General features: G+C 36.0%; 1 protein-coding gene across 21 annotated transcripts in view; it reads left to right on the top strand.

Annotated features, from left to right (window-relative positions):
* The window catches only part of SWT1 (SWT1 RNA endoribonuclease homolog), a 135,524-nt gene that overhangs the window by 26,898 nt on the left and 95,981 nt on the right, over positions 1–12,645 (top strand). For all 21 annotated transcript variants that reach the window (XM_063710066.1, XM_063710059.1, XM_031013055.3 and 18 more), the window contains 3 exons: positions 313–414; positions 814–1,002; positions 6,616–6,709. In XM_063710066.1, the coding sequence (XP_063566136.1) occupies positions 313–414; positions 814–1,002; positions 6,616–6,709 (385 nt within the window). The remainder of the gene's footprint in view (positions 1–312; positions 415–813; positions 1,003–6,615; positions 6,710–12,645) is intronic.

The following is a 12,645-nucleotide window of genomic DNA, read 5'->3' as shown; positions in this document are numbered from 1 at the left end:
GCCAACCCTTACCTTCTCTGCCCACTTTGACTTAGACGATTCTCCACCCCACTCCCACTCCAAACAGGGGTTGCAATTCCTATCCAGAGGACCCTTAATTGATTGGGGAGAAATTTACTTGGCAACAAGGATACGGGCCGGATAGATATCAGCTTGAGAGTCTAGCCAACTGTGTAAATCTCTGATACAGTTAACAAGACAAAGAGGCGTTTTAAATTTAATTGAATTTTCAATGCTTCTGTAATATCAAAATTTTAGTCATTATATAAGTCTGTTATCAAGTGTCATAAAATATTTGCTCTTTTTCTTTAGCAAATAATACTTCAGACAGAAAGCTTCTAATTGTTATTGACACAAATATTCTGATGAATCATCTCAAATTTGTTAGAATTTTGAAGACAACAGAAGTACCAGGTATTTACAGAACATATTTAAAGATTCTGATTTTCTTCCTTGAGTTGATATTTTATATTAACAGTGGTGTGGCTTTTTTTTGCCATGAACATGTCTCCATTTAGATATGCTATATATTAAGCATATTCAGTGTTATAAGTTTATAAAAGCCTTTACAGGTTAAACTAGCAATCTTAACTCACTCTTTTTTTGATCTCCAAGAGTAATTATTTTTTTACATTCTTTTGACACGTTATTTTCTTTTTAATTTCCATTTTATAATATATTGTCTCTCAATTTATTGTGAATTTCTTAAAGGTAGGGACTGTGTGCTTTAAAACTTTCACCTCTTGGACAGCAATTCCATTTAGTAGCTCAATAAATGTTTGTTAAATTCTAAGAAATCTTTTTATTTTTTAGGTTTTGACAAACTTGTGTTAATAATTCCCTGGGTTGTTATGCAAGAGCTAGATCGTATGAAGGAAGGAAAACTACTAAAACGTGCCCAGCATAAAGCTATACCTGCAGTTCATTTCATCAGTGACAGTCTCAAAAATCAAGATAGAAAGCTATGGGGTCAGTCAATACAACTTGCATCCCAAAAACATTGTAAGTATTGTTCTCTCAGAGTGCCTCCTGATTAATACTTGTTTGGGTGCAGACTCATTATTGGAGGGAAATGGTGCAAAACTTTTAAAACATTTAAACTCATTGGAATGTGAAATGGAAGGGGCATTGTGATGGTTTGTGGCTTAGTTTAGGAGTCTTTGACTTTTATTTTTCTGCTTCTCCTAGACGTTTTTACATTATGTCTATATTTCACAGATAGTGACTGTATAGTTGTGTATGCATAATTATCTATATCCCAGAACCTTGGACTCCTTTTTTAAAAATACCATTGCTGAGTGATGAAGTCTGTAAGTGATCTAGGTTTCTAGTCTGTTAATATCACCGTATGCAGTTAATGTACTGTGGAGACGATGTTGCTTTCCTGTGGTTTGTCAGAATCGGTAATAATGAATGAGGTGTTTTTACAATATAGTAGTCTATAGATTTTCCCCTCATTTAATTTTTTTCAATCTTAGTTTCTATTAAGTCATTTAAAAAATTGCTTTAGTCTTAGAAGCTAAGGATGTTCTTTATGTTTTATATAATTTGCTGGAAAAATATCCATATATAAAGGAACACTTATTTCTGTGGAGTTTATACATATATTTAGAAGATTTATTTCATTCTTTCAGAATTTGTTTCTTCCCAGCTCAGAATTATTTATATATGTAAGCTTGCATTATTTTAAATACCACGGATTTGTACTGTCCACTGCACCCATATTCACCGTAAGATTTGAAAGAATTCATCTTAAGAGGAATCCAATTATGGTATTAACTATGAGAAGGCTTTAAAAGCCATGATTAGATTCATCTTAAGATGAATTACTTTAGTCTAAAATTTTTGTTTAGTCTTAAAATTTTGAAGAAAAAGGGTCTCTACCATTCATTCATTATCTAAACAAATATTTATTACTTCTTAGTATATTCCAGATATAATGCTTATGAATTTTGAGTGAAGATGATCCATGTCAAGTAGCTTTAGTTGACTATAATTTTAGCCTTGTCCTTAACTATTTGCACAATTATATTTATTTGATATAGTATTGATCTATTATAGTGAGAGGAACATAGGATTTGAAATATGATCAACCTGGGTTTATAGCATAACCTGGGGAAAGTTAAAGGTGAAGAAACTGAATAAATGAAATGAGAGGAAATAAATTCCACGTCATAAAATGGTTGTGAAGATTGGTTGAGTTAATATATTAAACTAATAGCTTATGGTTCAGAATAGGCAGTAATTCTCTTGTGTCCTCATTATATGAAAAGCTTATGCAGATTGATAAGACTCATCTATCTTTTTTTTAATATCTGATTTATTTTTATCACTTCTAAGTTTAGAAAGTTACTCTCTCCCAGCCCACTAGGAAGATTCACAGCACTGCATGGCTTTGAGACTATGAATTGGTAACTTTGTAGAAGAGCAGTATTTAGCAATGTGCTTGAATAAGCCTAAGGATAATAATTGTCTTTCTAGAAATGTATCCAAAAAAAGCGAGAGATGCAGGCAGTGATTTATATAAATAATGTTCATTATAGCATTATTTATGTAACAAAAAAATTAGAATCAACCTGTATAACATTTGGAGAAGTTACATACATTGCTATAGCCACAGGAGGGGACACTATATTTGGAAAAACATTAATGACATATAATTGTAAATAAAAACAAACATAAGATTAAAAAATATGTGAAGTATAATTCTAAATTTATTTAATTATATGTATATACTGATTAATGATGAATAGAGGTGATATTTACCTGATGGGTTTATCAGTTATTTTAATTTTCTTTATATTTTCTGTATTTTCCAGATTTTTAATTACCTTTTTTTTTTTTTAAGATGGAGTCTCGCTCCTGTCACGCAGGCTGGAGTGCAGTGGCATGATCTCAGCTCACTGCAAACCTCCACCTCCCGGGTTCAAGTGATTCTCCTTCCTCAGCCTCCCAAGTAGCTGGGATTACAGGTGTGCCCCACCATGCCTGGCTGATTTTTGTATTTTTAGTAGAGATAGGGTTTCACCATGTTGGCCAGGCTGGTCTCTAACTCCTGACCTTAGGTGATCCACCCGCCTTGGCCTCCCAAAGTGCTAAGATTACAGGCGTGAGCCACCGCGCCCGGCTTTTTTTTTTTTTTTAAAGAGTCTTCCTTTGTCACCCAGGCTGGAGTGCAATGGTGTAATCTTAGCTCACTGCAACCTCCACCTCCTAGCTCCACCTTCAAGAGCTTCTCATGCCTCAGCCTCCTAGAGTAGCTGGGATTACAGGTGTGAGCCACCATACCCAGCTGATTTTTGTATTTTTAGTAGAGATGGGGTTTTGTCATGTTGGCCAGGCTGGTCTCGAACTCCTGACCTCAGGTGATCCGCCTGCCTGAGCCTCCCTCGGCTTACAGGCGTGAGCCACGGTGCCTGGCTAATAAAATTATTTATTTTTTATAATAAGGTAAAAATAATTAAAGGCAATAAATAGTTATCTGCCACTCCCCCAATCAGACATTTGTTCTGTATTTTTATATTTTTCATTGTATTTTTATTGATTCATTTGTTTGCCAAGTATTTGTACCAGACACTGTTCCAAGTGTTGGCCCCGTAACAGTGAATGAGAAAGATAAACCCTACTGTTGAGGAGGTTAAATTCTATTAGATATTAAACATCTTAATAACTATGATTTATATAGAATTTATTTATTCTGTATGTGAGTGAGGTCATTGATGTTAAGGTGCCATTTAAGCTGAATCTTTTAAAATTTTTTTTAATTTTTTTGAGACGGAGTTTTGCTCTTGTTGCCCAGGCTGGAGTGCAATGGCGTGATCTCAGCTCACTGCAATCTCCGCCTCCCGGCCTCAAGTGTCCAATTCTCCTGCCTCAGCCTCCTGAGTAGCTGGGATTACAGGCATGTGCCACCATGCCCGGCTAATTTTTTAAGATATTTTTAGTAGAGATGGGGTTTCACCATGTTGGTCAGGCTGGTCTCGATCTCCTGACCTCAGGTGATCTGCCTGCCTCGGCTTCCCAGAGTGCTGGGATTACAGGTGTGAGCCACTGCACCTTGCCAAGCTGAATCTTAAGTAATAAATACATGGTACTTTTAAGCATTCACTATTGCCATACACTGGGCTAAATACTTTATATACATTTTCATTTACTCCTCATGATTAAAAACTTCACCCAAGGATACATACCTAGTAAGTGGGAAAACAAGGATGCATATCCAGACTGGTCTGTTTCCGGAGTCTTTATTTTGTTCACTTTTGAACAGTACATATACAGGTGCTCAAAAGTATTTATTGAATAACTAAAGATTTCATGAATAGTCTTACAGTTGATTTTTCTGCTCCATATATCTTAGAAAAAGTGGTATTACTGATAATCTTGAGTTTGATACTGTTACAGCAGTGCACTGTTACTTTTAAGCCTCCTTTTATCTGCTGAATTGAATTGTTTAAAGTTAACTAATGATTTTGAGTTACACATTTTGCATTATTCATGGCATTTACCCTCTGAATTTAAGGAAAGTTGACTACTGTGATATATGTCTGTCTGGCTCACTGGTCATCTGATCAAGAAATTTAATCACATCTTCCTCACACTCATGTCCTGACATAGTTGAGCTCTGTCTAGATTTCACCAATATGAACTCCTAAAGAGTTTGTCTTTACATATCCATCTGCTTAGCGTGGCACAAATTAAGCCGTATATAAGTATTTATTGCATGAACGAATGAGTTTTCTAATTTGAAGGATTAGAGGACTAAGTAATATAGGCCAGAAGTTGAGAGAAAAATGATTATAAACTGGGAATAAGGTTGAGATGAATTGGCTGGTATGTCTTAAATTTTAATGTATAAGAGACAGGCCAAGACCTTAAATTATGATCTGGGTCCAGGCTTCAAAGATTCTTACCCAGAAATATATTTGGGGTATGGTCCTGCATTCTGTGTTATTAATAAGTCTAGGGAGTTCTCAGGTAGGTAGTTTATGGACTTGTGGGAAACACTATCTTTGGTCCAATTTCGACACATTGCATTATTATTATTATTTTATTCTTAATTTTTTTAGAGACAAGGTCTCACCCTGTCAACCAGGCTGGAGTGCAGTGGCACGATCATAGCTCACTATAGGCTTGAACTCCTGAGCTCAAGTGGTCCTCCCTCCTCGGCCTCCTGAGTAGCTGAGACTATATGACTACAGGAGTGTGCCACCGAGCCTGGATAATTTTCTTGTTTTTTTGTAGAGGCAGAGTCTCGCCATGTTGCCCAGGCTGATCTTGGAATCCTGACTTTAAGCAGTCCCGCTGCCTCAGCCTCTCAAAATGTTGGGATCACAGGCGCCACCCACCTGGCCTGCATTATTTTTATAAAAACTGAATTTTTGCTACATGTTTTGAGGCTTAGAGAATGCCAGAGGGTACCCTGTCAGCAACTGATTAACATTTGTTAGGAATTACTTCTTGTGTTACCTTCCTAGGGCCCATATTTCTTTCTCTTGTATATCTCTAATTGCATTGCTTTAGAGATTAAGGAAGAGCACACACAGGAAACTAGTTTAGTTGCTGGTAGAACAGTTGCTTATTAGTTCACAGACTTCTTAAGCTGAGAAAATGTTAAGTTACTTATAATCTGTAAGTGACTGAATTGATATTAGAATTCATGGTTTTTGGTTTCTAGTCTGACATTTTAGCCTTCTGATCACATTTCTTTCCTTTGAGTTTACTAATAGCCATATCCTAGACCATTTTAATAGCGAACTAACCACATTAAATCCACAACTGTATGCTATGTAAATTCTAGATTCAGAGTTTTAAAAAAATTATTTTCTTGTCTTTTTATGTAAAAAGTTTTCTTTCTTTTATACATATATAAATATATATGAAATACATATATTTCATATATATGTATATATAAATACATATATACTTTTTTTTTTTGAGATGGAGTCTCACTCTGTTGCCCAGCCTGGAATGCAGTGGCGGGATCTCAGCTCACTGCAACCTCTGCCTCCCGGGTTCAACTGGTTCTCCTGCCTCAGATTCCCAGTAGCTGGGATTACAGGCACCTCTCACAACGCCTGGCTAATTTTTGTATTTTTAGTAGAGACGGGGTTTTACCATGTTGGCCAGGCCGGTCTCAAACTCCTGACCTCAAGTGATCTGCACACCTTGGCCTCCCAAAGTGCTGGGATTATAGGCGTGAGCCACTGTGCCCAGCTGAGATATATTTTTTAATAGAGTTTTTGAGAGTAGTTTTAGTTTCACGGGAAAATTGCACAAAAGACATCAAGATTTCCCACATACTTCCTGCCCCCACACAAGCATAGCTTCCCCATTATCAGTATCCTTCACTGGAGTGGTACGTTTGTTATAGTTGATGAACCTCCATTGACATCATTATCACTCTGAGTACATAGTTTACGTTAGGTTCACTCTTGGTGTTGTACACTCTGTGGATTTGGACAAATGTATAATGACGTGTGTCCACCATCATAGTATCATACCTTAACTACCTTAAATCTCTTAGATATTTTTGTTTTGTAAACACAGCCTAGATTATTTCTGTGGCACCCACATTTCTAGTGTACTTACTGACTGTTGCCTTTACTAAATTTGCAGATGGATTGAGTGATGAGAACAATGATGATCGAGTACTAAAATGCTGTCTCCAGCACCAGGAATTATTCCCTTGTTCTTTTGTTATTCTGTGCACGTGAGTTTCATAGTCATTTGACTTTTTATTTTAAAAAAATAAAACAAATAATTAAAAAAAATCATACGGTATCCAGCATACCAAGGATCAAAAACATACATAATTTTCCAAATCTGCCAGTAAGCATACCCACTTGTATCTGACAGTCTTATAATGTGTGAGCACTAGAGGAATGAGATCTCAACTAGATGAAGTTTCATTTCAGTTTAATTTTTATACGATTCAGAAAACTTGAAAAAGCAGGGGAAAAGGCAACTTAATATCCCTCCAAAATTGTTTAAAAATCAGAATCTGACAGGATGAGACAAGAAATTTATTTACTTACATATTGGTGAGGTGGAGATAAGGTAGTTTATGTTGGAGTTGTGTGCTGGGTGCCTATTATAGAGTTAGACTGCCTGGCTTGGAGTCCTGATCTATCATTTATCAGCATTGTGACCCTGGACAAGTTGCTTAACTTAGTTTCCTCATGTGAAATAAACAGGAATAATATTACCTGCCTCATGAGATTATTGTATTTAATCTGTTAATATATGTAAATGACTTAGAATAGTGCCTAATATATAGTAAGATCTCAGTAAGTTTTCTCCCTCCTTCTCCCTTCCCCCTGCTTCTTCCCTCCCTACTAATATTTCTATAACTTAGTTCAAAGATAAAACTAAGATAATGCTAAACAAAATTTTATTCATCATGTATGAGAAAATGTTCTGAAGGGACAGAAGAGCAATTTTAATTTGCAGTTTTTTTTTAATCAGTCTACATCATGCTTTGAAACTTGCAGTTTTAATCTGTATTTTATTCACTGCAAAAAGGAGTTTTTACAGTTTCATGATCATGCTCAAATTCTTTCTGTGAAATGGAGCTACTATAGAAATCGTTAGCCCTAACATGTTTCTTGCAAACATTCTGGTCAGTGTTACTATTTTAGCTATCTTCAAAGATAATGTGATTCCTTTTGCTATTAAAGGAAATATTGGAGCTTTCTATCTATAAGTTTTAAATTATATTTTGATCTAGGACATATTACTTTGGAGTTTGTTGAAGGCTGAAATAGAATTAATAATATATAAATCATTTTGAATTTGAGATAAATTCGAGAAGTAATTCTTTGCTATGTAATTATTTTTTTAGTTCAGCTTAGAATGAAAATTAAATTGACAAAACTTTATCAATTCTCCATTATTTGTACATTCACTGCTTTTTTTGGGATTAACAGATATACTATTTTTTAGCGACTGAAAATTTATAGCCAAACCTTGCTTTTAGTTCTGGCATAGTCGTGTTCCAAGTGGTGAGCCTGTTTTTCTCTGTCTCTTTTTTTGGTTGGTTTGTATGCATTTTCTTTAAATAGTGATAATCCTGTGTATTGTATAAGTCATACCTACTATTGTGAGGACATATTTATGTTAGTTAAAATGGATGATGATAATGTTAATTGATAGTGATAGTAATCAGAAAAACTTTTATAACACTTATATACTATGCATCATTCTAAGTGCTTACATTTACAATCATAAGTCTGGGCCAGCAATACAAGTAATATCTCCAATCCATATTGCTTTTCTAAACTCCAGGCTAATATATTCAACTATTTATTTGATATCTCTTGGATGTTTCATAGACATCTGAAACCTATCATCTCCATAAATGAACTCTTGAGTTTTTCTTCTCAACTCTTCTACACCTGAATAAAAAGGGTCACCTCCTACCCATTTGCTAAAGCCAGAAACCAGGGAGTAAATTTTGATACCTGCCTTTTCTTCATGATCTATATACAGTGAATTAGCCAGTCCTGTGTGGTCTTCTTTAATTTTATTTTTTAGAAACAGGGTGTTGCTATGTTGCCCAGGCTGGTCTCAAACTCCTGGGCTCAAGTGATCCTCCTTCCTCAGCCCCTGAGTAGCTGAGGAAATGCACAAATCTGAACTATACAATGTTGACAAATGGATGCACTGGTGTAGCTCACATCCTGTTAATATAGAGAACACGTCAGTAACGCCTCTCTTTTTTTTTTTTTTTTTTTTTTGAGACAGAGGCTCACTCTGTCACCCAGGCTGGAGTGCAGTGGCGCCATCTCGGCTAACTGCAGTCTCTGCCTCTTGGGTTCAAGCGATTCTCCTGTCTCAGCCTCCCAAGAAGCTGGGATTACAGGTGAGTGCCACCACGCCTGACTAATTTTTGTATTTTTAGTAGAGATGGGGTTTCGCCTTATTGGTCAGGCTGGTCTCAAACTCCTGACCTCAGATGATCCGGCCACCTCGGCCTCCCAAAGTGCTGGAATTACAGGTATGAGCCACCATGCCTGGCCCAGAAAGTACTCTCTTGCCTTTTTGTGCTCTTTTTTTCTTGTTTCTTAAGGTGGAAACTTAGATCACTTATTTGGTACCACTATAACTGTCCTCTAAGCACTTCTGCAGTTGTATCCCACAAATTTTAATATGTTGTGTTTTCATTTTCGTTCTATTCAATATACTTTATAATTTCCCTTGTGACTCTTTCTCTGACCCATAGGTTATTTAGATGTTTGTTGCCTAATTCTAAGTATTTGCAAAATTTTCAGATACTTGTTTTGTTTTTTTACTGAATTGTAGTTTAATTTCTTTGTGAATTGAGAACATAATTTACATGATTTCTGTTCTTTTAAATTTGTTAAAGTTTGTTTTGTGGCTAAGAATATGGTCTGTTTTAGTGAATGTTTTCTGTGTATTTGAACAGAATGTGTATTCTGCCCTTATGGGTGGAGTATTCTATAAATTTCAATTAGGTCAGGTTGGTTGATGGTATTCTTCAGGTCTTCTGTAACCTTACTGGCCTACTTTTTCTTTTCTTTTTTTTTTTTTTTTTTTCTGAGATGGAGTCTCACTCTGTCGCCCAGGCTGGAGTGAAGTGGTGCAATCTTGGCTCACTGCAGCCTCTGCCTCCTGGGTTCAAGCAATTCTCCTGCCTTAGCCTCCCGAGTAGCTGGGACTACAGTTGCAGGCTGCCATGCCTGGATAATTTTTGTATTTTTAGTAGAGACAGGGTTTCACCATGTTGGCCAGGATGATCTTGATCTCCTGACCTCGTGATCCTCCCGCCTTGGCCTCCCAAAGTGCTGGGATTACAGGCATGAGCCACCTTGCCAAGGCTGGTTGCCTACTTTTTCTGTGATCACTGTGAAAGGAGTATTGAAGTCTCCAACTGTAATTGTGGATTTGTCTGTTTCTCCTTTCAGTTTTATTTGTTTTGCTTCGTGTATTGTGAAAGCCACTAAAGCTATGGCTTTCTGTTGTGGTAAAGGAATTGATGAATTGGAGAATTCCCTCAGGCAAAAAGATAGAAACTTGTAGTGAGATGCATATACATCTAAGGTTGTTTATGCTTGTCTTCTTGGAGAATTGCTTCTTTTATAATTATATAATGTCCTTTTTAGTTCTGACATCATTCCTGGTTCTAAAGTCTTCTTTGTCTAGTATGAATGCAACTATTCCAACTTTCTTTTGCTTAGTATTTGTGTGGTGTATCTTTTTGTATCCTTTTACTTTTAGCCCCTCTATGCCTGTATATTTAAAATAAGTTTCTTGTAGACATCATATAGTTGGTTCTTTTTTGACCAATCTGACAATTTCTGTCTTTTAACTGTTAAGTTTAGACCATACACATTTAATTTGTTGGATTAAAATCTACCATTTTGCAAATTATTTTCTATTTGTTTTGTTCCATCTGTGCTTTTCTTCCTTTTTCTCTTTTCGATTAATTGTGCATTTTTAATGATACCATTTTGTCCCCATTATTTACTTATTTATACTTTTTTGAAAAAACTTCTTATGGTTGTTTTAGTGTTTACAATATACATCTTTACTTATTAAAGTCTACCTTCAAATATTATACTGCTTCACAGGTACCATAAGGATATTGCTGTTGTATATATTGTCCCATAGCTCTTGGATACTTTTTAAAAAAAAAAAAAAGTCTTTTATTATCTTTTTGTTTCAGTTTGGGTACTTTCTTTTGACTTCCCTTCAAGTTTGTTGATTCTTTCCTTGCCTTTGTCAAATCTATTGGCAAGCCTGTTCAAGGCATTCTGCATTTTTGTTACTGTGTTTTTTATTGCTAGCATTTCCATTTTATTCTTATGGTTTTCATCTCTGTGAAACTGCTTGATTTTCCTTTCACCTTTTCCATTAGAGCCTTTAACATATTAATAAAAATTACTTTAAATTTGCTGTCAGATAGCTTCAGTATCTGTGTTGTATTCAAGTCTAGTTCTGTTGATTACTTTGACTCTTGGCAGTATGTTGTTTTTCTCTGGGCATACTTTATATGCAGATTTTGGGGCTCACTTGCTCTGTGGTTTCTTTTCTTCAGTTTCTCCCTTAACTTTCTTTTTATTATTATTATTATACTTTCAGTTCTGGGATACGTATGCAGAACGTGCAGGTTTGTTACATAGGTATACACATGCCATGGTGATTTGCTGCACGCATCAACCTGTCATCTGCATTAAGTATTTCTCCTAATGCTATCCTTCCCCTATCCCTCAACCACCTGACAGGCCTCAGTGTGTGGTGTTCCCCTCCCTGTGTCCATGTGTTCTCATTGTTCAACTTCCACTTATGAGTGAGGACATGCAGTGTGTGGTTTTCTGTTCCTGTGTTAGTTTGCTGAGGATGATGGCTTCCAGTGTCATCCATGTCCCTGCAAAGGACATGAACTCATCTTTTTTATGGCTGCATAGTATTCCATGGTGTATATGTGCCACATTTTCTTAATCCAGTCTATCACTGATGGACATTTGGGTTGGTTCCAAGTCTTTGCTATTGTGAATAGTGCCGCAATAAACATATGTGTGCATGTGTCTTTATAGTAGCATGACTTATAATCCTTTGGGTATGTACCCAGTAATGGGATTGCTGGGTCAAATGGTATTTCTGGTTCTAGATGCATGAGGAATCGCCACACTGTCTTCCACAGTGGTGAACTAAATTTACACTCCCACCAACAGTGTGAAAGTGTTCCTATTTCTCCACATTCTTTCCAGCATCTGTTGTTTCTTGACTTTTTAATGATTGCCATTCTAACTGGCATGAAATGGTATCTCATTACGGTTTTGATTTGCATTTCTCTAATGACCAGTAATGATGAGCTTTTTTTCCATATGTTTGTTGACGCATAAACGTCTTCTTTTAAGAAATGTCTGTTCATATCGTTTGCCCACTTTTTGATGGGGTTGTTTTTTTCTTGTAAATTAGTTTAAGGTCTTTGTCGATTCTGGATATTAGCCCTTTGTCAAATGATAGGTTGCAAAAATTTTCTCACATTCTGTAGGTTGCTTGTTAACCCTGATGATAGTTTCTTTTGCTGTGCAGAAGCTCTTTAGTTTAATTAGATCCCATTTGTCAGTTTTGGCTTTTGTTGCCGTTGCTTTTGGTGTTTTAGTCATGAAGTCTTTGCCCATGCCTATGTCCTGAATGGTATTGCCTAGGTTTTCTTCTAGGGTTTTTATGGTTTTAGGTCTTACGTTTAAGTTTTTAATCCATCTTGAGTTAATTTTTGTGTAAGGTGTAAGGAAGGGTTCCGGTTTCAGTTTTCTGCATATGGCTAGCCAGTTTTCCCAACACCATTTATTAAATAGGGAATCCTTTCCCCATTGCTTGTTTTTGTCAGGTTTGTAAAAGATCACATGGTTGTAGATGTTATTTCTGAGGTCTCTGTTCTGTTCCATTGGTCTATATCTCTGTTTTGGTACCAGTACCATACTGTTTTTGTTACTGTGGCCTTGTAGTAGAGTTTGAAGTCAGGTAATGTGATGCCTCCAGCTTTGTTCTCTTTGCTTAGGATTGTCTTGGCTATACGGGATCTTTCTTCTTTCCATATGAAATTTAAAGTAGTTTTTCTAATTCTGTGAAGAAAGCCAATGGTAGCTTGATCAGGATAGCATTGAATCAATGAATTAC

The sequence above is a fragment of the Gorilla gorilla genome, chromosome 1 (genome assembly GCF_029281585.2).
Source record: "Gorilla gorilla gorilla isolate KB3781 chromosome 1, NHGRI_mGorGor1-v2.1_pri, whole genome shotgun sequence".
In the NCBI taxonomy this organism is placed as follows: Eukaryota; Metazoa; Chordata; class Mammalia; order Primates; family Hominidae; genus Gorilla; species Gorilla gorilla.
Note: the sequence above shows the minus strand (reverse complement) of the source record. Positions and strands in the feature narration are given on the sequence as shown.